This window comes from Nestor notabilis, unplaced genomic scaffold (genome assembly GCF_000696875.1).
Source record: "Nestor notabilis isolate BGI_N333 unplaced genomic scaffold, ASM69687v1 scaffold22710, whole genome shotgun sequence".
NCBI lineage: Eukaryota > Metazoa > Chordata > Aves > Psittaciformes > Psittacidae > Nestor > Nestor notabilis.
In genome coordinates, this window is record NW_009912781.1 from 10585 (window position 1) to 36866 (window position 26282).

Here is a 26282-nt window from a genome sequence, read left to right on the forward strand (position 1 = left end):
TTCTCATGTGGTCCCATAACCCAAAGGTGAAGCAAACACAAGTTACACAAATGCCTGCTTGTCCTGACTTCAGTGAGAGTGGATTTTTAGCTGTTTATTTATCTGGAATGTTGTGCTTTGGCTCACCTTAACCCCTTGGTTTGGGTATGTATCTCAGCAAAGTATTCTGGCAAAGCACAAGTATTTTAACCCTGTTGTAGCAATTTGGAAAATTAGAGGGGAATTGCCATCATTTTGGAGACGGTAAAAGATACCTGCAGTTTCATCTGATTTTAATTGTGTACCTGTGTCTCCCTGGGAACATTTTGTAATGTGCCAAAATCTTGAGGTGTTTTACTGATGTTTGGCTCTGTTTGGCTCTTCACTGCTCTGTATGTAGTAACTTGTATTATGAGCAATTCTGAGGGAAAAAACCCTTGTACGTAGTTTCTGCAGCAGGTAGCTAAGTGTCAGCTCCAGGTAGGTGGCAAAATTGTCTACTGAGTTGTACATAATGAAGCTTTGCTTTTCTGGTCCATCAAGAACAGTGAATATAATCAAAGCCAGATGAACTTTAAGATTTTGTGATTGCTCACTGTCTGTTATACCAGTTCTAAGGAGCTAAATTCCCAGTAGCACTTTCTTGAATTTTTAGAACAACAAAATTAACCCAATCCATTTCCTGAACACATGGAGAATATATTGTTCTAGTTTGAGCTAATAAGATAACATATTCTTTATTTCTGCTTGTGTTAGGTAACATGATTTTCTGGACAATTTATTCACAGACTAATACAACCCATGTTAAGAATGTTTCCTTAGTTTTGGTGTCGTGTATATTTATGTGAATCATTTCATTTTGTGTCATGCTGTTTGGGCAGTGTGAGGGAAAGTTAGCTGAATTTCCTGTAATGTACCAAGTAACTCATAAGTGCCTTGAAGACATCCAGTGAGACTAGGTTCATGTTGTAGTAAATGTGCGCTTGAGTGAGCTGCAGTACAGTGTGTCTGTTGTTCTTGGGCTTGGATCTGTCAGTCCCATCTACAAGACATAAAAGTGCACAGTATTATGAGCTCTACTAGGAATTTCTGTCAAGACGAAATAGTTGTACAAGAGAATCATAAGATTTGTTGAACAAATGCTGCTCATGTTGATTGTGGTGCTGGTTCCTCTAGCGTTAACAAAACTTGTTTGGAATAATCTATAACTCTGCAGTATTTATCTGTGCCTGTTTCTTTAACTATTAAAATGATGAGCCTTTGATAAATCATAGATGAACGCTAGTGACTTTCCAGAATCTAGGATATGTTTGATCATAAGAAGAAAAGCAAACTGGGATAAGCAAACCTGTGTCTCAGTTCAAAGTTGCTCAATACCTTTGTTCTTGTTTTGTAATGGTAGTAGCAAAAGTGGCGGAGAGGAAGCTTTTGCTTTGCAGATCACTAATCAGAGGGTGTCTTGTTTCTGTCCTCTTCCAGAAATTGAGGCTAAGGAAGCTTGCGACTGGCTGCGGGCTGCTGGGTTCCCACAGTATGCGCAGCTTTATGAAGGTAGGCACCTAAGCTTTCAAGTCGATCATCCCCGGGTAATTTTTGGACAATAAGATGTAATATTCACCAGTAAATGAGGTTCAGGTGCTCAACTGAAATGCCAGTATGTAAGATGACTTTTAGGGACTGTACTGGTCTCTACTACTCACCACACACAGTGATCTACCAAACCCAGTGAGACCTGAAGCACTCTTGGAGTTTTAAACTTGTTTCAAGTTCGTTTTATTACGAATCTTCCATATGTCTTTATAGCACAAATGTTACATTAGCAGTGTGGTACATTCCCTGTAGTTAAAACATCAGTGAACTGTATTTTCATGAATGTAGTCATCCACAGCTACTAGCCCAGCCTTAGAGAAAAGCAGAAGCTGTGGCCAGCTCCAGTGGCCAGCTCTTCTGATGGAGCAGAGGTAGGAAATTCTGCATCTGCACTGCATCTGACAGCCTCATGATTCCCAAGTCCTGTGTGTTTTTTCAGAACAGTTTGAGTTGGTGTTAGACACAGGCTAACTATAAAGGGGAAAAAAGAACATACAAGCCGTTGTTGCAAATGTGCAGCAGTCCCTCAAAGAGAATGCTGCCTCCTGCACTTGTCCCGTGGGATGGATTCACTTTGCGTGTCCACTTTTACAATGGTTTTGCTCAATTAAAACTCTTGTCCTCATTGCCTTTCTAACCTACTAGACTCTTGCAAGGTTTGGCATACAGTTCTTACATTCTGATGCAGAATAACATACAGAAGTTTGTTTCAAAGTGTGACATCCTTTTTATATATGTATGTTATTGTTCAGAAGTTACCACCACCATTTAAAATTACGTGTATTGTAGCAAAATTATTATGCACCCTTATCTGCCTCTTCTTTTTCATAAAACAAACTCCAGCTGCTGTTTGTAAGAATGAGCACAGAAAGTCCATTATGTACAGTGAGTAACTGTTGGAAATTACAGCAAATGCTGAGCTGACCTTCTTGAAAAATGATCTCGTTGAGCTTTGGTTTGCAGCTGCATTGGCAATATGAGATGATAATAGCACTTTCAAAAGCAGCACTTGGCGAAACGTTTCTTCGCCTGTTCAGAAATAAGATTTCCTTTTATTATTTCTCTTCCTTTTTCCTTTTTTTTCCTTTTTTTGTGCTAATGGAGTTGCCAAGATTTTCTTGGGATGCAGAGCTGGGACTGTACTTCCAGTCTTTGTTACAACTGGAGACAAGACTCTCAGCTGAGTATCTGGGTTTCATGTTATGCTGAGCTGTAAATCCCCTAAAAAAGTAATTTCATTCAGAAAACATGTCCTAGCTGTGGTTACCATTGCCCTACCTCAAGACTCTAAACTTACATAGAGTTTCTAATGTAGGACCATGTCCTACACAACATCAAAAGGATTGCAGAGGTGAGAGCAAGGCCAGCCATGGCCATTGAAAAGACAGCTGTCTTTATAGCAAAACAATATGCCATTGTCCTTTGCAAGTCCCCCTGGCAGCAGAAGCAACAACAACAGCAGAAACAGCAGCAGCATAAAAAGCATAAAAAAAATGGACTCGTGCAGACTGTCAACTTCTTCACGTCACTTCTGTCACTTAAGTTCTCCCTTATCTCTCACTTTCTTGTGGGCATTCTAAGGTACTAACTTTCTCAGTGGAAAAGGTTACATCAGAACTGGTGAAAAATACCAGTTGGATGTATTCACCCTCTTTGCTTGCACCTTGGACTTAAAATAGTATCAGTTGGGTATACTTCAAGAGTTCTGAGAAGTCACCTGTATGGAGAAGTCCCACACAGTACACATTTAAAATGGAGATAAATCAGTGAACCTTTGTCGGTTGCTTTGCTAAAACTGCAGTTTTCTGTAGAAGAGACAGAATTTGTTGCTTTTTGAAGACTATGTCATAATCTGTTTATTCCTGAGGCAAAATCAGGACAGATAGTTCATTTGAGACATTATGTATTGGTATAGAAAACCCAGAATATTAACTACCTTTCCACAAATCAACACCAGTCCCATTCTTTTCATAAGCTCATTCTTTCCCGGTCTCTGGAAATTAAAGTACTTTAGAGACAATCACTTGGACCAGGAAAGTTGTATGCAACTACAGCAGTATATTTGTGGATTGTCTTTGTATTGCTGTGTACCCTGAACACCCAGTGGTTTTGGTGGGAGTTTCGGCTGTGCAAGGAATGCCAGATCAGGATCTGTATGACAGTCAGGAATCTGTGGAGGACAGTAAATAATATATATGTGGCTGCTGTTTCAGAGCTGTAGTAAATTTTCAGCTCTCTGCCAACATTGTTTCCTCCCCCTCACTCTCCCAGTTGTTTACCTAAATAATCTCCTAAGGAAAGGAGACGGCATGGGCTCCACGCAGCTTGTCTTGCTTTCATTTCAGTCCATATCTCATTAAAGTTGTACCAGCGTCAAACTTTTAAACAGCTTGATCAACAGACAAAGAGATTCAGTTTTTCACTCTTTTCCAGAGATTTGGGTTTACTGACCTTTTTTCTTTAATGTGAGATAGTAGTACTTTGGTGGAGACTGTATTTTAAATAAAGCAAGCCTGAGTCAATTTATGCTTCTGATGTTGGATAGGGAGCTAGCATTTTGCGTTTGCCCCTTTCCCTCTCCTGTTGTTTCATCTCTGCTTTGCTCATTTTTCCTCCATTTTGCATGTTACAAAAGCTGCTGTCAAAAATCTGTATGTGAAAAGGAAGCATCTGTGGCATTTGAGGTGAGAGCGTGTGTTTAACTGAGAAGTGCCGATCACTGGCATCTCAGTGAGCTCAGCTGGAGGCAGCTGGTTGTTCTGAAATAACTCACCACTGGGAATAAGGGTCATTTTGATTCCATCTGTCTCTATTCCTGCAGATCTCCTTTTTCCAATTGACATTGCTCTAGTCAAGCGAGAGCATGACTTCCTGGATAGAGATGCTATTGAGGCGTTATGCAGGTAGGTAAAAAAAAATGACGCTGCATTTTGAAACAAACCCCTTCGTGTAATAGAAAGTATAACCTGGGAAGAACATAACCTCAACTGGATTATGTACCATTAAATGACCGTTTGCTTAAGACCTTTAAATTATCCACTATCAGTATGTGCGTTATATTAGAATAATATATTGGGCTAAGTAATGTTTGGGATCTTATTTAAAACAAAGTTGGGAGGAGAGTGGCAGCAGGTATTTGTGACAGGTATTCCATAGGCATACCCTAATTTGTTTTCATTCCTAATTCTAAAATCAGTTAGGCATGCTCAAGCAGAACCATGTTGGCTACAGTCATCTGCACATACAACTGTAGCATCAGTTCTCACACAGGAATAGGTTTTTTGGGAGCAGTATTAGCCAAGCAGCGCTGCTGCACTGTACTCTTCTTTCTTACATTGGTGAGCAGCAATGTATACAAACAAAACAAAAACCTATGTATAGAAACCCTGATGCTGACCTCAGTGCATCACCCTGTGTGCACTGGGATCACAAAGTGGGTATAGGTATGGCTGAACGGGATAATATGAGCAAATCCAAGAGTTTATCACCACTGCAAAGATCAGCTTGCCTTCAGCCACATGCTCCCATTTCTTACCTCTTTTTTTGATGGGCTCCTTCCTTAAACCAGTTTGACTCACTCACCTTACAGAAAAAGCATCTGGACAGTCCTCTGTTGGTTTAGTAAATTAAATCAGCCCATGGAAAGGCATAATGAAGTTCGAGTAGGTGCAAAGAATGGGACAGGATCCCACAGCCAGCTGCAGGGGCAGGAGAAGGGATGAGTAGAGAGAAAGAGGGAGCTAAACATGCCAGTTTGTGGCAGCATGTTTTTATAGAACTACAGCCTCAGCATTGCCAATTTTATCATAAAAGCAGTTGTGATGGCCCCACCTGACATCCATCCATTAGTTACCTCTAGTTTGAGTCCATAATCTTAAATGGCAAAAACATGCCTTAACTTTTTGTATCTCCTGTTACCTAGAAATAAGTGCAGTTTTCTGCCTCAGTTCTTCAGTATGGCAGCTTTCCAGATTGTCTGCAAAATGTATGCTGTTGAATACTGCACACATGATGTCTGCAGCTCTAAATGTCAATAATTTTAATGAATTACAAAACCCTTTTAAGAAAGGCTTTAAGTTTATGGTGTTCTCATGCCAACACTGCCAAACTTGGAAGGGAAAGAGAGGAACTGGAATTTAAAGATCTTCAGAAATATTTTCAAACTAAGGAAACAGATTTGTTGTCCAGTCATTAGGAGGTAAAAGTCTCATTAATGTTAAATTCACACTTGAGATGTGCCCTACTCAAGTGCAGGGCAGCTGTCCCACTGATGTTAAATTGTGATGCACCAATGTGCTTATTTGAGGGCTCTGAAACTTGTGAAGTCATTGAACAGAAAGTGCAGCAATGTGAATAAATGGTGGTTCCCAGAAGCATGGTCTTCCCTTGCCAGGAAAACAAAATACAGTCAAGCCAGCATATTTTGGACCTAGGGCTCTCCCGCGAGAATACTTTCTAACCTGGGATTATTTATTTATATGGGTAAAAGAGGTAGCAGATCATTCCTCACTGGTGAAAGTAAGAATACGCCCTCCACATCTTTTTGAGATTTGCCATTAGTGTGATCGATAAAAACAGTTAGCGCTTCTTCTGAACACAGAGCACAGTAAAAAGGTCTGTGACCTAAGAATGGAAGCTTATACTGTAAGCCTGCCAATAAAGATGACCAAATCAAAATGATATGGGTATATACATACTTTGTGAAACTATGAAGTCCTTACTATGTGTACGAACTGAAAAATAACCCCTTTCTTTCATCTTCAAATCATTTTCTGTGTAATAAGCATAAAAATCCACCAGTCTTACTGTAGCTTGAGACAAAGATTTTAAAGGCTGAATTATATCATTCTGAAGCCTATGGTTTATATATCAGAGTTATAATTTACAAGATAACTTTAAAACTGAAGCTAAAGTTTTTCCAGAAGCATCTAGATCCCACCCAAAATAAAACTGAAGTAGTTCAGTTAATCATCTCAGATGGCTGTATTTGGGCCCTTACCATTTTTGTTAGACAAAAGCAGTACGTTATCACAACATTTCCACCTTTAGATTTTTTTTTTCTGCATCTCCTTGTTTAATTTTGTAAAGCTCATTAAAAAACACAGAGAAGGCACATAGTTTGGAATGCTGCATTTCTGCCTGAAGCCTGGGTTTATTTTGACTAATGCCATGGTCAGTGTGTAAACAGTAAAGGGGTTTACTCAGGAAAATACTTAGAGCTGTTTCACAACTGTGAGTCTATCACTGTTGCTTGACTGAAAATCAGAATAGTTTTGGAGTTACTTGCATTTTCAGCACAGAGCTAAATGAACACTGCATGCAGTGGATGGTAACAAAATAGTAAGTCATCTCTGCTGAGAATCTGCTTTCCTATATAACAACCGGTGTTCTCCCAGCAATTCCGACTACCTTGTTGTTCTAATTACTGCATGTGAAAAAAATTGTTTTTAAAAAGACTGTAGAAATCACATTGACAGTGATTTAAGTTGGAAGTATTTTAAATAATAGTTTACATCTGAACAGTATTGTAAATTATCATTTAATAATCTTGTAAGCAGGAAAACCAATGTAACTTTAAAACCAATATATTAGTAAATGTTTTGCCAGATTCCTTTCTAAATGGAAAAGGTATCAATATCCGCCCCATTAAGGTTTTTCTGGAAAAATTTTAAGTGACGAGTGGGTTGAATTACAGAGAAAGCATATGGCGCTTGGTAACAGTAGAAGATATATGGTTAAGAAATGTCATTTAGTGATCTTATCATGAAATGTTGGGTTAAAAATGTAAGAGCAATGACTAATTTGCTGGGATGCTTCATGTAGCGACTGTGCAAAGCACTGCTGGCCTTGGTTTCATAAGACTTTATGTAGATTAATGACTGCGAATTTATCTCTAGAGGATAACCGGCTGTATCATGCACTGATGAAACTAAGTACTAAAACATGCTTATGCTAAAGGTTGTTGCTAAGTAAAAAATACATAGCAAGCCATGATGGAAATCCTATTTAATCTCCTTGCGCATAGCTAGAAAACTGCCACGCTATACATATACAAGAGGTTTCTTAAATCTTTTACCATCAGGACTTCTCATCCAAGAACCTGGTTGTAAAGGATTCACATGAGCAGCATTCACTGCTCGTACCATTTGTTTTGGAGAGAGCTGGCCTCCTTTGCAGGTTGGAATGTGCATATGAACCCCAGGAGCCAGCGTGCAGGCTGTCTGCTTCAGTGAGACAAGAAAGTTCATGTATCATCAATTAGTTGCAGGTATAGCAGAGTTGGAATTTGCCTTGTAAGAAGGAATTACTTTAGATCCATCAGGAAATATTTTAAACCTTAAAGCTAGATCATACAGTTACTCAAATTGAAAACTGTCATTTGAAATGTGTAAATCTAACATTCTGCATTGCTACCACTTAATTCTTGAGTGCATGGGTTGAGAATTTTCTCCTGTTAATGACAGCAGAATGAATTATCTAGGGTTATAGCCAACATCAAACTGACTGGTACCTAGATTTAACAAAGACTTCACATTATAGCCCATATTTTAATTTATAAATTAGCTGAAATTAGCTGTTCAAAATGCATTTTTGATAGCAAATATCTTGTTTAGGCTGCCTTTCTTAAAAGAAGTTCAGGTTAAACTAGTTTGGCCATTTACGAGGAGAAGACTAGGAAGAATGCATCACTTGCTCATTTCTGAGAGAAGCTCCAGTGCCTCATGTTTTGCTGCCAGCAGGTTCCGTCATCCAATGTAATAGCTACTCTGACAGATACAGGCCAGTCTCAACTCAGGGTCTGGGTCTGAGAGGCAGGTCCTGTTGCATTGGTCACTCTCAAGAAGAAGGTTTTAGCAGAGCGAGGTTGAAGAAGGGTAAGAGCCTGAGTAAGAGTAAGACAAGGAAAAGTGACGTCTTGGAGACAGAATGCTCCACAGGAGTAAGATACCATCTGGATGTGAAGATGTATATAGAGAGGGCTGACTCAAAAGCATTTATCTAAATGATGGGAAAGAATATTATCTTGTCATCCAGACAGTCATCCAGAAAGTGGCCAGAGTAGGAGGCATTGTAGAAATTGAGATAGCCAGACAGTGAAAGCACCTCTGACTGCTGTCTGTAGCAATCCTGCCCCATCCCTCCATCTCCCATCTTCTCCTTGCTAAGGTGTCGCTGGGACAGGTTTGGGCAGAATAAGACGGAGCTAAAGAATGAGGCAGACGTGCTGACTGTCAGTAGGGAAATGATAAATTGAATTTATACCTGGGAACGGAATTACCAAATGGAGCCAGAAAATTGCAGTTCATTAACAAGCATCGATGTTATGAGAAGATCTGTAGAAAATGCATGTGTGTTTCTATGCTTAAAAAGTATTGCAAAGCGTATGTGAAGGTTAATGACAGTTGTATAGCTAACTCTCATCCTGGCAAAGCCTAAACTTTGTAAGCTTAGCTTTGCAGACTCAATAATGTGTTTGGAAGGCAGTTTTGCATGTTGTACTGTTTTCAGTGGCCTATAGCTCAAGGAACTGGGCACTGCTGAACTAGAGCAGAAGTTAAAGCAGGATGTGTGATGTATATAATGAAAATTGCAGACCTGAGGCAATTGCTGCAGAGCATTTACGTTTTAAAAGGGAAACTGGTTTTGTGATGAAATCATGTCAAATGTGTAACAGAACCTTTATTTGCCTCACTGCTATTGTATTTAACCTTGCTCATTGGGGGTTACCTTATCTTTCCTTCGTGCTCATTTTTGTGAGGTGTGCACTGGGAGGGGTTTTTTTTTCTTAAACACCCTCTGTGGAAATAGAGGCCTTTGCTCTAACCCTTTCCACCTATGTCAGGGGTTTAATTTGACTAGGAGGAAAGTCTGGGGATGTAATCTTTGTGAAATCAGAGATCGTCTTTATTAGCGGTCAGACAGACTGGAGCTATATAAAGCCTGATACAGGGATTCTATGATAACTTCTGTCTGCATAAGTCAAAGGTTGTAACACTGTGAAATTTTTAAATTATTACACAATATAGGTCTGAAACCAGTGTGTAATATTCCCTGGTCTTGAGGCTCAGGAGTTTTAAGGAGAATGTTTTTATAGCAGAGAGGGAGACAGCCTTCTGCTGCTGTGTGGCCTCAAATCCTAGTTTTCTTGTGTGTCATGTAGATGGGACATTCGCCCTTCACCTATGCCGTAAATACAGTTCCTCTCAAATTGACTGGACTTGTGCATGTACCCACCAACTGCAGCCAGCAAGACTGAGTTTCTGCCTTTTAAAGTCAGAGCAAAGATGAAAATGGAGAGATCTGGATAACTTTCCTAACCTGCCACTGCCCTACTATCTGACCCATGGCAATTCTTCCTGTTTCTCTTCTTTTCTGCTGTGTTGTGGCTGGGTCTAATTATAGATCAAACTGCCTTCTTTTTTTCCTTTTTTTTCTTTTTTTTTCTTTTTTTTTTTTTACTTCACAACTGCAGCAAAAGCACCAGTAGGAGCTTTTCCACTTTCTTTGATGGCCTCAGGATCAAGCCCTGTGTAAATACCATCTGCAACCAATCCTGTGCATAAAAGGCGAGGGGAAAGAGAAGGAACTAGTAATTCTTCCTGCGCACACATTTTCTAGATTCAAGTTACAAGTTCCATGAATCTGAAAAGATTCATCTGAAACAACAGGACGAGTCAGCAATTTTTTTGTTTGTTTTGGGGTTTTTTTGTTTGTTTGGGGTTTTTTTTTGGGTTTTTTTTTTTTTAGTTTTTCAGAGCTGCTGATACAGGCTCTTCTTTACACTTTGTTCAGATAAACTGTGTGAAAATTACACAAGTCCCTTCAGAATGACTTAAGCTTTTTAAAGCCCAGTTTTGCACCTGTTGAATTTGGGCCGAAGTCAGGCTGTAGGAAAGGGACTGCTCTGCTGCCCTGCCTCACCTTTCCCTTTACAGAGCTTGGGCAACCGACCTGGGAGAAATTCAACCCAACGAAGTATTGAAAGATTAGTTTTCAGCTCAATTAGTCTCTTCATCCCATCCCCAGTACAGCCTCATGAGTGGAAGTAGCACAAAGGGCCAAACCATCGCTTCTATGAAGCGGCTGCTTCAGTTTTCCTGCCTTCTGCATCACACCCATCCCATTCCTGCCCTTTGCCTTGTTGTAACACCAGCATTTCTCAAACCACACTTTACTAGTGCAAGTTTTAGCTGAGCCATGACCCCGGAGCAGCTTCTGGAGAGACGAGGGTTGGGAGAAGGGCAGCAGACCATGGCAGCCTGCACTCAGCTGTGCCTGAGCTGCCACGGAGCTGTGTGTTTAACAGTGCCAAGTTTTGCTCTGCTTTAAGCAGTTTCTGCTCAGCCCTGCACACTGAGCTTGCAGGAAATGGGGAGAAGAAAGTCAGTTCTTTTTATTTTAGGAATACCTACCAGATCATTAGCTCATCAGAGAAGAGTCGGATGCTTACATACGTTCTCATACAGTACTTCAAGATACATATGCAGACTGCTGTCACATTTCACAAGGAAGCTGTTTTAACTGTTGTTGCTGCAGCAATTTATTTTTGTTTAAATTTTAGTCCTTCAGAACAACATTTTTATGTATAAAAGAAACTTACAGTTTAGGAAGGAAAAATCAGGTCTGTGTTTTGTTGTACTTTTTTTTTTTAAAACTGGTGAGTTGTCTCGTCCTAGGACTGTATTGAAAATAATCATTGTTCACAAACAAAGTAGAGACCTAATAAGTAGAAAATAAGTTTTCCTCTGAGAGGTTTTAGCTTATAAGATGCAATTTTAAAGCAGGATGCTTCTTTCACACAGGCATATGTACAGTGTCAACTATGGAGCCTTTTATTTTCAGTCTGTTGAGACTGTTTCAGGGTTCAAATGTCTGCTGATTAAACAAAGGTAATTATTACATTTCATCGAATGTAATGCACTTCTCAACTTAGTCTAAGTTTCCGTTCACGTCTCTTTACTTTGATTCAGGTAATTGTGACAAATAGTCATCCATCCCTCCCTCTGAAGTTAGAATACAACCAAATGTAATGGGTTAATGGTTAAGTATAATTAGGGCTCTAATTGAAACTCTGCTTGTGGCTATTTGTATGCAAAGCAGTTTGCTGACAGCCTTCACAAAAGCTTGTGAACTGGAATACCCTGTGTCAAAACACTGGAGTGTTCTCTTAATATGGTTTCCTTTGCTTTGCAGGCGCTTAAATACTTTAAACAAATGTGCAGTGATGAAGCTAGAAATTAGTCCCCACAGGAAAAGGGTAAGTTCCTTTAACATCTTCTGTTACAGCCCTGTACATTAATCAAACTGAAAAAAACCCACCATCTAGCAGATTGCTTAGCTACAGTCTAGGATAACACCTGAGTAGAACCTGGCAAAGGACACACAGTCAAAATGCTGCTTGCATTTCATTTTGTGTTCTCACTGAGTGAAAACTGCAGGATTTGGCTGTGGGTAAAGGTTATTCGTCTAGCAAACTCTTCCCCTGGGATGCTGCTCCCAGTGCGAAAGGCACTGGGCTTCTCTGCCCGCCAGAGAGGCTGCCCTTGTTGTAGTATATAACCTGCATTCGGGCAGGGTTGTAAAGAGTAGGCTTGATGGAGGAGATCCTGACCAGCCATAATAAGCTGACCTGAATATTAGAACATAATCTCTGGCATCATCTTCACAATTTTTTGGTTCTTTGCCATCACATAAGGATTGTATTACTTGATTATGATATAGACAAGATCAGTTAGACTGTACTTGGCTTGCAAAGGAGAGAGCTAATCCTTTGTAGAATAGGGAAAATCGTTTACTTGTTTTTTAATTACATGGCTCGAAATTCAAGTAATATATTTATAGAATACATCAGATACCTTTTTAGAAATGTTTCCTGAATCTTCAGGATCCCTGTGGAGCTGGGTGAGAAATACGAGAGCACCAACTGAAACTTCAGTAGGCAGTACCGACAGAAAGCTGAATTGGTGGGGTCTGTTAGTAAGGTACCACTCAATAGCTGTCTTAAAACTATGTGTGTGTCCTAGGAGGGATCAGTAGTTTATACTGTCCCCTGGGATATGACAACTGCAGATAAAGATGACTGAGCTAAGGCAATACAATACTGCCCTACCCTTAGCAAGAATGCATACAAATACTCTGAGGTTGTTTACCAGGAATTAATCCCCTCTTTAAATCTGTTTGTGGTATGTTGGAAACAGCATCCAAGCTCCAGAAGATAACACTCCGAGGCAGCATATGTAGGAACTCTAAAAGTGGGGGTAGGCAGCTGGACTACTGTTTATGACTGCCAGAAGATTTCACCTCCTTGTTCCTGAACCTTGTTAACACTGGAATGAGCAGTATTGCTGTTAGAGGTCAGACCAGACCTGACTTCAGGTCCAAGCCCCAGATCTTCCGGAGTCTGGACGCTACCTTTTGTTTCAGTCTTTCCTGATTTTCATTCACCACCCATGTTCTGGCAGATGGACTTGGATCCTATTCCCTTTTGTTGTTGACTTCATTAAAATCAATACTTACCCTCTGAAGCTTTTTAACACGAGGGAAAAAAACTGTGCTGACAGAAACATATGTTTCCTTATGTTTGCATTGACCTCTTTGCAAATTACATTCGCTTTACTGCTCCTTTTTTCCCATTATTATCCAGTGGCAGTTTCAGGTGACTTTTTTCCTCCTGAAAACTTTCAGTAAGCAAGACAGACCTCTTAGGTTTTCATGAGTCGTGGAGAGAAGCAGTTTGTAGAGGCTGGGTAACAAAGAGGATGACACTCACTCTACATCTCATGTGTATTTGGTTATAAAAAATAAATATGGTGTTTCACTTATTTTCCTGAGGTGATGAAATGTGCTATAAAAAAAACCCCAACCCAAAACATTAGGAGAGGATTGGGAACTAATGTATGCGTAAATAAAATACTTCACATATGAATAATTTACTTGTTTTTCAGAGAATAACTGTTTGTGTTCCTGGCACATAAATAGTTACAGTTTGGGGCATGCCTGTGTGTTTGTTTTTAAATTAAAGCAATCTAAACAAATCAAGTGGAACTCATGGAGCTAGGTGGCAATTAGTGTTTCCTGCTCTGAACACCAAAGGTTATTTTGTGGTTTCATGGTGTTGTATTAAAATATCTTTATTGGTTTTATTCTTCCAATGTGAAATTTTCCAGATATTTGGAAGACCAAATATGTCAGTCACAGGATCATTCCCTTTCAGTCTTTAGATGAAAAGATTGTGGGCATAAGTGATGTAATTGTGCCCTCAGGCGTTACTCATACATCAAACATCATCAGTGGGGATGTTATTTACAATTCACTTACGTGCTATACTGTCAGTGAGCTCTTGCTGCTCGCTATCTATGAGTGTTAAAGTTTGCCTGAAGGGAGACTGAAGTGGAAAGTTCACAGGACATTCTTAAAACGTTAGCTGCTAGCCTGTGGGAGGAAGAGTGGACCAGGTAAGAGCCTGGAGGCATCACACTCTTTCAGCACAAGAGCTTCTTTTGCTACCTCATTAGTCACAGCTTGAGACTGTTCAGACTTCCTGCATGGGTAAGGAATTAAGTCACTACAATTCATAACATATGAGAAACATCTCATAATTGCAAAGAGGAGTATAAACACACAGCCGCTATCAACAGAGTGTAACTTTGGAGAGAGTCCAGAGGAACCCCAACCCCTGACTGACTCCAGTTTGAAATTTTATGCATGCCAGGAATTTCCATTGATCTGAGAGCTATCCACTGTGACCAATTAATTAAAAGTCTATGGATACTAGGTTTTTTAGAAAAGAGCAATTTAAAGCAGATTGTATTGTTTGTTTCTTTTTATGAAGCTTGTATCTTTTGTATTTAAAAACTGTTAAAATACATTGCCTGTCCCACGTTATCTTTTCCTGTGATGGGCTTTATGGCCCAATCTTCCTCTCCCTGAAGTAAAAGACTGTTCTCACTTCAAATTCAGTGAGAATAAGGTCATGCTTAAAGCAGTTTAGTGGGCATTGTATTTAAATGCAACCGCCTTTGCTGTTTGGGCAGTTTGCAAGCAGTACTTTCAGGGTTGTTGTTCTTTGCAGAGCGAAGATTCAGATGAAGATGAACCTTGTGCAATAAGTGGCAAATGGACTTTCCAGAGGGACAGCAAGAGGTGGTCGAGGCTTGAAGAGTTTGATGTGTTCCCTCCAAAACCGGACTTGAATGCCCCCTCCCCAGAAACTCCTCACCTTAGTAACGCTGCAAGCCGTGAGAGCGTGCTAACAGACCTCAGCGAACGCCAGGAAGTGGCTTCTATTCTGAGCATCAGTAGCACCAGCAGCCACCAACCAACCCTGCAGAGCGAGGCATCTACTACCAGGACAAACTCAGTCGTGAGCATTTGTTCATCGAGCAATTTCGTAGCAAATGATGATTCATTCAGCAGCCTGCCCTCACCCAGGGAGCTGAATAGCTTCAGCTTCAACACGAAAGCCAATGAGAAGAACGCCAAGTCCAAAACAAAGAGCCTGCTGAAGAGAATGGAGAGCCTGAAAATCAAAAGCTCTCACCATGGCAAGAGTAAAGCTCCTTCAAAACTTGGCCTTATTATTAGCGGGCCCATCCTGCAGGAGGGCATGGATGAAGATAAACTGAAACAACTTAACTGCGTGGAGATCTCTGCCCTCAACGGCAATCACATCAGCCTCCCCATGGTACGAAAGAGGAGCGTCTCCAATTCCACGCAGACCAGCAGCAGCAGTAGTCAGTCTGAGACAAGCAGTGCTGTCAGCACACCCAGTCCTGTCACACGAACACGCAGCCTCAGTGCGTACAACAAAAGGGTGGGCATGTACCTGGAAGGCTTTGACCCCTTCAACCAGTCAACGTTCAGTGACGTGATAGAGCAGAACTTCAAGAACCGGGGAAGCTTTGCAGAAGACACAGTGTTTTTTATCCCTGAAGATCATAAGCCCGGCACTTTTCCAAAAGCACTCTCCAATGGCAACTTCTGCCCGACAGAAAACAATGCCTCTGTGAACTGGAGGACAGGGAGTTACCATGGACATGGCCATCTCAGCCTCCGGAGGGAAAACAGCGGTGACAGCTCTAAAGAGCTGGGCATGGGGAAAAGGCGTAACTCCTCCAGCTCAGTGACCAGCCGCCTGAGTATTTATGACAACGTGCCAGGCTCGATCCTGTATTCCAGTACTAGCGACCTGGCTGACCTCGAAAATGAAGACATATTCCCAGAACTAGACGACATCCTGTACCACGTCAAAGGGATGCAGAGAATAGTAAACCAGTGGTCAGAGAAGTTCTCGGATGAAGGGGACTCCGACTCAGCGCTCGACTCCATCTCCCCTTGTCCTTCGTCTCCAAAGCAGATCCACCTCGATGTAGATAATGATCGAGCAACACCAAGTGACCTCGACAGTACGGGGAACTCACTGAACGAAACGGAAGAGCCCACAGGGATGCAGGACAGGAGGGACTCTGGGGTGGGTGCATCGCTGACGAGGTCCAGCAGGTGAGATCATGGGCACTGGGTCTTGGGGTGGCCCCGGTGCAATCCCCCTCAGCCCCAGTGGCTCAGTGTGGCTGCACCATGCTCAGTTAAGGTGCAGTAGAAGTTGTGGCCATTCAAGCAGACACACACTGTTCCCATCGATTCCCAGAACAATTATAGGCAAGGGAAGTATTTGTGCAAGACTTTTGGACAAGCGATTCCCACACTTCACAGCTGTGTGTTTGTATGTTCAGCCTGAGTCGTCATTGAAAAACAGCCTGCTCAGCGAGTCAGCGTTAGGAGGAGTGTTAAGGCAGTTTTAGGGGATGATAATTCTTCAAACTGAAATGGTGTGTGGGAGGGAGAGGGACCTCAGTAGGATTATTACTTTTTAAGTTGGATGGGAGAACCAGTGTCAATGTGGTCTGGTTTGTGTCAGTGTAGTAAAAGCCTTGACTTTTAGACTGTTTCAAAAAATCACACTTTTCAGTAGCAAGCTCTTTCTTAATAGCATGCCGGGACATTAAATCTGCAGGGAAAATAAGGTTTGTTTACTTTCTCTTGATCACTGTAGCACAGTGGGGACCTGGGGGAGTTCCAGTGGCCTCACAGTTTCTTCTGGGTGTTTTACCATGGGGTGGATGACAGTGTTTTGAATTGTGAGTAGCGCAAGGAGTTGAATTCTTTCTAGCTTTGTTTCCAGTTTTCCTTTAAAACTGGTGCACATCATTTAGGGCCTGGTTTCTGCTGTCATTTGGTCTCACAGCTGCTTTTATGAACCTCATGGGACTTTTAGAAGTTCTTAGTTCCCATTTGATGTGTCTTAAAAAATTTGGGCTGTTTTTTCTTAATGGAGTTTTTTGATTCCCACTGCCTTAATACTGAAAGGGCTTCTGAAAAAGGGTGTTGGAGCCCTCGGAGGATATCTGATAGGGCAAGAGCATGTAGTTAACACTGAGCTGAGAGTCAGCTTAGGATGCACGTTCTCACCTGAAGTACCTGCGCATGCTTTATTGCGCCAGGTGAGGCACAGAGGCTACCAGCTGAGGCCTGTGAGATTTCCCAAAGAGAGCGGCTGACAAGGGCAGGGAGCTCACCATTACGTTTGCAGCAATTCCTGCACATCTTGCAGAGACATTTCAGTGACCAGTCCTGTTCTGTGTCCTGTCTTCTCCGCAGGCACCGGCTGAGGTGGCACAGCTTCCAGAGCTCCCACCGGCCCAGTCTCAGCTCAGCATCGCTGCAGATCAACTGCCAGTCGGTGGCACAGATGAACCTGCTGCAGAAGTACTCTCTCCTGAAGCTGACTGCTCTCCTGGAGAAGTACACACCTTCCAACAAGCACGGCTTCAGCTGGTAAGGACACGGTGCCCTGTGTAGAAAGGCCGACTACACAAGCATGACAGTTGAGCTCATCCTGAGAAACTTTTGGAAAGATACAGTGAATCCCTCCATCCCTCTTGTTCCATATTTGCACTTCTTCCTCCAGCCTGTGCCATCAGTGATTTGTGGTTTCCTAAGACAAGGCTAAAATCACTAATCCTTTACATAAGTGTAATCTTATTAGGCTTGAGATTTATGTTTATAGGGGGCATGTGAGGGAACAAAAGCAGTGAAGTGCAGGCCAGCTTCCTGAGCGGGAAGATGTCCACTGTCCGTAGCAAAAGGAGGACTAGTCGTTTATTGAGGCAGTTAGCAAACAATAGCAGAAACTTCAGTAGATCTTAATAGGCTTGCTTTTCTTCAGTTATTCTCTACATAATTATGTAATTAAATAATGTAAATTTCCTTTAGTTCTAGTCTCTCATTAGCCATAATCTATATCCCCTTTTTAAAGCACTATAAATCCAGTTAGCTTGCAAGAAAGATAGAGGGGGTGGGAAGAAAAGTTGGAAGAACTACGGATTTTTCTGTAGGCATCAATTTCTTCTGTGGCCAGGTGTTTGTAACCCATGTGAATGTTCCTTGTCGGAAGAATGGAATAGAAAGCTCTTTTATGATTGTATCTGCAGTACAGCCTGTGTAACATTCAGGATGCAAAAGACGCAATAAAATTTTTCTTCTCCCTACCACAGGCCAGCCTCCTCCCTTCCCCAGGAGTCATAGAGAGTATTTAGCTTCAGCATCAAAGTACCTCCTGTTCAAAGGCTGTTATTATGTCAGCCTTTCTAAATACAGAAGTTGTTTGTTCTGAAAGACAGAAATAAGTATTGACCAGTTATCCCTGCATGCTTCAGATTCTCGGTGGAGATCGCAATGTGTTTTTTCACATTCCATTGGCATGGTTTTTGACAAAGCCAGTATTATTCATACATATATCAATAATGCCCTAAACTTAACTGTACGGCGATATAAATTGGTTCTGGTTTACTATGTAACAAGATTAGTCAGCTGTAAATCTAATACACTGTTTGTGTAGCTGTACTGTATACTGAAATGTTAAATAAGTCTCCCTGTTTTCCAGTGCTGCTGTGTCCTATTAGTTGTTGCACTGGACATTAGCTTTTCTCCCTGTTTAGGAAAATGATCTCAATATTTTCACATTTTAGTGGCTTTTTTTTCCCCTTTTTGAGACCAGTACTCTTGGGGACCTGAGGGTAAATAATTCTTTTGTATTTAGTAACTTTTTCCTTGGAGTCATAAGCGGATGGAAAGGCCTCTCATTGTAACCAGAGTGGGAGGTAGGGGTAACAACAGTCACGGGCTGACAAGGAGGGGGGTCCCTCAAAGGGGTTGTTTATAGAGCTGAAGTTTTTAGCTGACAAACTCAAATGTATTACATCAGTTTCCTGCTGTTATGCACACTGGTGGGTGGTGGACCCAGTTTGAGGACTTTGCAGAACAAGTAGTTGACATACAAAAGCTCATTGTTCAAATGCCCATCTTTCCCGAAACCTAAAGAAGCAGTGTTATAAGGGGTCACTGACCGCAGGATTTATTTTGACTCTTTGGCAATTTAATCTGGCCCCTGCAGTTTTACCCTGTAGCTTTTGTCCTACTAATATTGATGGAGTAGCACCACATTAATACTTACAGGCAGCATACTGCCCTGAATGTCAAGCCTTTCTCTTAGAGAAACTCTTGTTTTCTGTCCTCTTCCCCTTCCCAGCTCTGAGTGGGTTAGCTAATTTATACTGTCAGTACATTTCATACTACTGAAGTGTTTCACTTATTTTCACTGACTTTCTGAATTACTAGAAATACAAGCAATAAATGGTCAACAGAGGTTTAATTAATTTTGTCATTGCTTTTGCTTAACTAGGGCAGTACCAAAATTTATGAAAAGGATAAAGGTGCCAGATTATAAAGACCGAAATGTGTTTGGAGTGCCACTGCAAGTCAATGTCCAGCGCACAGGACAGCCTCTTCCACAGAGCATTCAGCAAGCCATGAGGTACCTCCGCAACCACTGCCTGGATCAGGTGGGTTTTCTGTCATTGCACATGCATGCAGCACCCAGGGCCCAGCCTTCCATTAATTGTTATTGTTCCTGGGTCAGGCTGAAAAAAAGTAGGTGCAAAGCAGGACAAAATAGATAATTAATGCAAGTAAAGATTTCCGTGAAATTAGAACCTGTACATCAGAAGTTAAAGAGCATATTTACATTTCAGATTTGCTGGACTCATTGTAAATGTGTTTACCTTTCCATACGTATTTAGGTTGGACTGTTTAGGAAATCTGGAGTCAAATCAAGAATTCAGGCTTTGCGTCAAATGAACGAGAATTCAGCAGACTGCGTCAACTACGAAGGCCAGTCTGCTTATGATGTAGCAGACATGTTAAAGCAATTCTTCCGTGATCTCCCTGAGCCTCTCATGACCAACAAACTGTCCGAGACCTTCTTACAGATATACCAGTGTAAGTAAGTAGTGAGATTTCTGTGGCAGGTGGCAACTGGTCATTTGTGTAGCAAGGGTGGAACCTTCTAATACGGCTCCTCTGGCCACTACACATGTTGCATATGTTGGTCTTTGCCTTTCTCCAGCAGCCATTATAGTTCAGGCTCCCTCATAAGGAATTGACATTTGATGTTGCTGTTGTATAAAAATTTGTAGTAGAAGTTCTTTTGATTTCACCTTTCTCTGTAGTTCAGGAACAAATATAAGTCCTCCATCACTTGCTATAAAGTTTCCTCTCCTTTGAGCATGCTTGATACTACGGTTTGAAAATAAGCCACATCTAATGTGGCTAGGAAGAGGAGCTGTGCAAACACTACATGGACAGAGTCAGGGGCTTTCAAAGGGATTGGCAAGGCTACCAAAAAAATTCTATTTTCATATAATCCATGTTCTTCTATCCCTCACCATAAGTTTTGAAAACAACCTTACCATTGAAAGCTTTTCTGTTACTGACTTGTAGCTACTTTACTGATAGGTAACATAAACAGAAAGTGCTTAGAACATAAAAATTTGAGTTTATCAATGCTGTGAAAAGAAATAATTAGTCCTTCTGAGATGGCAAGTTCAGTTCCAGCAAGGGAAACATTCTCTTTTGCAAGCTAGATGAATAGAGTTCTCCTAATTTTGTGCTGGATCTTTCTAAACAAGACATTGTTCCTTCAACGTTGTTCTTTCATTGGGAGTACTCTCATTTAATAAATTGGCCAAAGGTGAATCAATGTTTGGTGACCAGAACACCAAACCTTTTTGAATTACTCATGGGGGTCCAAACTGACCCATGCACTATGGGCACCTTGCTGATCCTGTGGTTTCTCTCCCTAACACCATCCCAGCTCTCTCCCCTTGTATTCTTCCCATGGGAGCACAGCCACAAAGAACTCACTGCAAAAACACCTCCTTGCTGTATTTTGTGCCTTTCTGATGATCACGATTACAAAAAAGTTACAGGAATTTCCTTCAGAGCTCCGTAGGTGGAGGTGACGGTTTAAAATGGAAGACATAGATACTGTTATTTCAGTGCACACAATTTTTGTGTGTATTTGGGTTCCCAAGAAGATTTATGGAGAAAATTAATCAGACTCTCCACTTCTGTGCACATTAAATTGCAGCTTTTAGTGGATTTAGTGACAGAAAAAGTTTGATAGATCATTGCAGAAGTATCTGTTACTTTCCTTTCGCAGGTGGTAGGTCTGAGGAATCCCCAGAGGTGGTCGGGAAGTATTATCTTTGTGAAAATCAAAGAGCCTTAAAGCAGCTGTAAATTTTGCATCCCCACAAAGGACAAAATTTCCCTTTGCTTTAGTGTTATGTACCAGGCTGCACACTGGAATTGTCCGCACGTGGCTTAAATCTGCTTCGAGCTGATTGAGGGGAGAGTGTGGAAAACAGTGGGATTTTGCTTAAAATTGCTTTCTAAACTCACCTGCTAGCCTTGCGAAGTTGCTGAAGCCCAAAGCAAATACCATTTAAATACCTGATTGGCACCACATGTATTATAAGACAGGCAGTGAGGTTGGTGTGGTGCTAATGATGATATAAATGCTCCAGGATTAAGACTGATGCTGTCTTCAGAGATGGCTTTTTGGAAATCCCTTTGTAAGAAGCAGATCTGGTCTGGTTTATTTCATTTTTCTGTTCCCTTCAAGTTTGGCGGAGAGGGCCTTATATAAAGACACACATCAAATTTTTCCAATGCCTGTTTGTTGTTAGTAACCAAGGAGCTGTTTAATGGTATGGGGCTTCACAGCGTTGACTTTCTTTTTCCACCGCATGACTTTGAATGATCTGCTCAATAAAGCAGATCATACCCAGTGTTTGGTAAAGCGCTCTCTGGATATTTTATGACATCATTGTTGAAAAGGTTTGCTAGCCAATTCATTTAATTAATTCACCTATTCTAAAATGCTCTCATGTTTTGAATTTCTTTGAAGGCCAAAGAACCTCTAAATTGGTTGGACTGTGTTTGCTTGTTCACTGCCTGACTCCAGGCTTCTGTCATTTTGGTGCATCTGCGGGAGCATGTAACTATTGAAATTAAATCTAAAATTAGCTCTGGCCTAAGCACAACTTCTTGCTTGCATTTCTTGCGAGGCAGGAAATAGCTGAGGTTAGTTAAAGTAGTGGGTTAAAAAAAAAATGCCTTCATGTTTCCTACGAATGGTATGCATCCTGAAGGAAATCACTTCAAACTCCAGTCAAATATTTGAAGCTGGAGTTTGCTTTGGGATGTATTCATGCTGTGTATGTGGAAAATCAATGGGCTGATGAGAGAATTACTAATATTATGCAGATGTGCCGAAGGATCAGCGTCTCCAGGCTATCAAGGCTGCCATTATGCTTTTACCCGATGAGAACAGGGAGGTCCTCCAGATTCTTCTCTATTTCCTGAGTGATGTCACAGCTGCAGTGAAGGAAAACCAGATGACACCGACAAACCTGGCCGTCTGCTTAGCACCTTCCCTCTTCCACTTAAACACTCTCAAAAGAGAGAATTCTTCCCCAAGGTATGTTTCTGGGGAGCAGGGCTTGTTGCTGCTGCTCCTGTACCGCTGCTGCTCCTGTACCACAGCTGGCAGTGACCCTACCAGTTGTGATCACCTCTGACACCTCAGAGAGCACAGGGCTTAGAACGGTTAGGACATCCTACCTTTTGGTAGAGATTTGTTAAAGTATAAGCAAGTTCATAAGAAGGAAGAAATGGGAGGATTCCAAATTAAAAATTTAAAGCTTAGTGAGAGAAATCAGTGACACTGTGCCAAGATTTGGTCATGGGCAGCACTGCTCTAAATTGCCAACAGATTTGGGAATCCTACTGGTTTTTACCAAGTGTGTCTCTTGCTCTGCATTAACTAACTGGATTTGTGCATGTGTGCTCTTTTCCCTTGCGAAGGGTGATGCAAAGAAAGCCAAGCCTGGGAAAACCCGATCAGAAAGACCTAAATGAAAATCTGGCTGCAACCCAAGGGCTAGCTCATATGATCGCTGAATGCAAGAAGCTCTTTCAGGTAAAAAACCTATTTGCAAAACTGATGGGTGGAATATTGGCCAACATAGTGTAGATCTGCTGTGTAATGGAAAGCTGGGAATACATCTTCATTAAAATAAAGTTTAATATAGGATAAATAGCTTTTAAAAAAATTTGCATCCTGATCTGGGTGCATACATGAATTGGAAGTGGTGCCAGAAGAAAAGGGAGTTCTTTCGTTGGCACTGGCACTCAAAAGTCAGGAAGGAGTTGTGGGGTTTGCGACTTTTTTGTTACATCCACGCTGCATTTGAAATACATTTCCAAGCTTTTATTGTGCAGCCATGAGGATCTGTGAACTTCAGTTCTAATTACAAAGCAAGAAGCCATTTCCAGGAATGTCAGTGCTTGTTTTATACTTAAATTCCCAAGAGTTAGAAAGGCTAGGCCACAGAAGCAGCCTGGAATGTGGTGCTGTCGAAACGTAGGTTGAAGGGTCTGTAGGAACTAAGGCATGCTCCCTCTAGGGCCTGGGATAGAGAACTAGCCAAGTCAAGAGTCCTGGTTTTCTTCACTGTCATCGAATATTTTCAGAGCCGTCAGCTGAAGACATGCCTGTCTCTTTTCTTGCGGCTGACAACTGATGCCTCCTTCCTTCAGTCTGCAGGATAAACTGTGCTGTGGGAATGGATCTGAGTTGTGTAGCAAAGAGGGACACTCCACAACAAAAAATAAGATACCGTATAAATGAGAGACTAATTTGAGTTAAAGTCACATACTGAATTTTGGCATTTTCTCACATTGAGTGCTTGTCTGGGCATATATGTGTTCCACGACCCATCTTTGTGTGGCTGTCAAGCTGCTAGACTAACTCTGTGATTTGGGGAGAGAGCTGCAAGAAGATGGTTTCACCCTTGTTGCCCCTCAGATACCTGAAGAAATGAGCAGGGGCCGGAACTCATACACGGAGCAGGACCTGCGTCCCCTCAGCCTGGAGGAGCTCCAGGGTGGCAGCAGCACCACTGAGCCCACTGACTACCACTGCTATCTCCAGGACTGCATGGATGACTTGCTCAAAGAGATGAAGGAGAAGTTTAAGGGCTGGGTCAGCTGCTCCACTTCAGAGCAAGCAGATCTGGCCTACAAGAAGGTATGCACCCTGTCATTCATGCCACAGCTCTTGTTTTTAGCTTGTCTTCTCTAATATAAGCAGGCTTTTGATGTAGGATAATACAGAAGGTTCACTGTACACCTTTACTTTGCAGGTATACTTAAGAAAAAAACCCATCTTAATATTTTGACATAGTTGCACACTATCTAAAAGCAACATGTCTTTTAGCAGTAGTCAACTAACGTGCTGATTTGTGTTCTTCTGTTTATCCAGCCCAGGAATGTTCACTGTATTGCATTTACATGCCTTCACTCATACATGCAAAGCCTTGACAGGCTGAGTGAAGCCTCTAAGAATTGTCAATATGCAGGCTGTAGGAAAGAAGTTTCTTGCCTCTAATCCCTCATGGCTCAGGGCTAGCACAGGGAGAAGTGTTTCAATGAGATTTTAAAAAAAAATGAACTAGGGAAATTAGGGTAGTATTATTCTACAGCATCATGATTTAATAGTGACCTGTACTGGAGAAGATAGCTGTAACTTAAAAACAATTTGGAAGTCAGCATGCAGATGCCTTTGGTTGTTATTAAAACAACCTTATTCTGAGCTTATGAGAAGCTTAATACAATACATACATACATGTGTTTGCATTTAGTTTGCTGTATTTAGCCAACACTAAAAGGAAAAGAAAGTGTAAGGAAGAGTAAAACTGAGGACTCTGCTGATTTTCCCCAGGTATGTGAAGGTCCCCCACTCCGGCTATGGAAAACGATCATTGAAATCCCAGCTACGCCAGAGGACATTTTAAATCGTTTACTTAAAGAGCAGCATCTTTGGGATGAAGATCTTATAGATTCAAAAGTAATCGAACCTTTGGATAGCCAGACAGATATATACCAGTATGTCCAGAACAGCATGGCACCTCACCCAGCCAGGGACTTCGTAATCTTAAGGTAAGTCTTCTATATGCACTGATATTTATTATATCCTACACATAGGGCAACCTTGACTATGATTCCTGTATAATATAAGTTATATGGATAAATATCTATTTGTGCATAATTTGAAGTCTGATTAGATGTTTGAGTTCGATGTTTGAATTACTGTTTCTCGAAGATAAGACTTCTTTTTTCTTCTTTTTTTCTTAGAACATGGAGGACAAATTTTCCCAAAGGAGCTTGTGTGCTTCTAGCAACCTCAGTGGACCACGACCGTGCTCCTGTGGCAGGTGTTAGAGTCAATGTGCTCCTGTCTAGGTATCTGATTGAGCCCTGCGGGTCAGGAAAATCTAAACTTACCTACATGTGCAGAATTGATTTAAGGTATGAATTTCTCATTGTCTTTCTGTGGTGGTAACTTTTCTTTTACAGTTTTCATGTAGTCAGTGCAAAATTTACACTGTCCAGCAGGCTTTAGCTTGGCCAGTAGTACGTACTTCTCAAAGGCATGCACAGGTCTCTGAGATGGCACAGAAAATTGGCTTCAGTGCACATCTAACAGCAAGTCTGGCTTGTTGCATCAGAAACCTCCAGAATGTGCTGCATAACTTAGTAACTATAATATCATAATAGGTATTGGTATATAATCCTACCCCTTCCTCTGACAGATGTATCTGGATGCAAGGACATAATAATTTTAATATTAATTTAGTAAAGAGGAACAAGTTCTCACAATTTTCTATAACTTTTCCTCATAACTTTTCCTCACTGCGGCAAACATGTCTTGGAGCGAGGCTATTATATCTTTAAGGCTGACCTGAGCAATAAGCAGTAATAAGGAGATTTCCTAGTTGGGCATTTAACCAGCTAGATAAGTGTTTGTTTCTGACTAAGAAAATGCATGCAAAGTTACCAGTACCTAATTCATTCTACCTTTTTCTCCACACATCAGGGGCCACACACCAGACTGGTACACCAAGTCTTTTGGACACTTGTGTGCATCTGAAGTTGTTAAGATACGAGACTCTTTCAGTCATCAGAGTCTTGAGAGCAAGGAAGTAAAATCCAGGTGACTACTGAAGAGGAACACCCACGTGCTCCACACATCGGCAACGTAGACGTTATCCAAAACTGAAGCTTGTCCACTGCGAACAGGACTAGTGTGCCATCTGCAAGTCCTGTCATGAAGGGATGACAGCATGAGAACTTGACTGTGAGCATAACATTCCTGGACTGTGGCCATACCATACACTTTAAAGCTGCTTCCTGTCTGTGTAAGGTCTATAGTGTAGGCCTTGACTGGAATACATAAGAGGACTGTGCAA

The 26282-nt window shown here is 41.4% G+C and overlaps 1 protein-coding gene across 1 annotated transcript; it reads left to right on the forward strand.

The window, feature by feature from the left end:
* The first annotated feature begins 1463 nt into the window (after positions 1 to 1463).
* Positions 1464 to 26282, forward strand: DLC1 (DLC1 Rho GTPase activating protein). The gene is made up of 13 exons (XM_010021344.1): positions 1464 to 1530; positions 4391 to 4472; positions 11764 to 11827; positions 14642 to 16068; positions 17227 to 17403; positions 19310 to 19469; positions 19707 to 19905; positions 22237 to 22450; positions 22837 to 22951; positions 23840 to 24061; positions 24755 to 24972; positions 25168 to 25341; positions 25910 to 26282. Exons 3-13 carry the CDS (start codon positions 11795 to 11797, stop codon positions 26028 to 26030), a joined length of 3060 nt encoding a protein of 1019 aa, XP_010019646.1. The 5' UTR covers positions 1464 to 1530; positions 4391 to 4472; positions 11764 to 11794; the 3' UTR covers positions 26031 to 26282.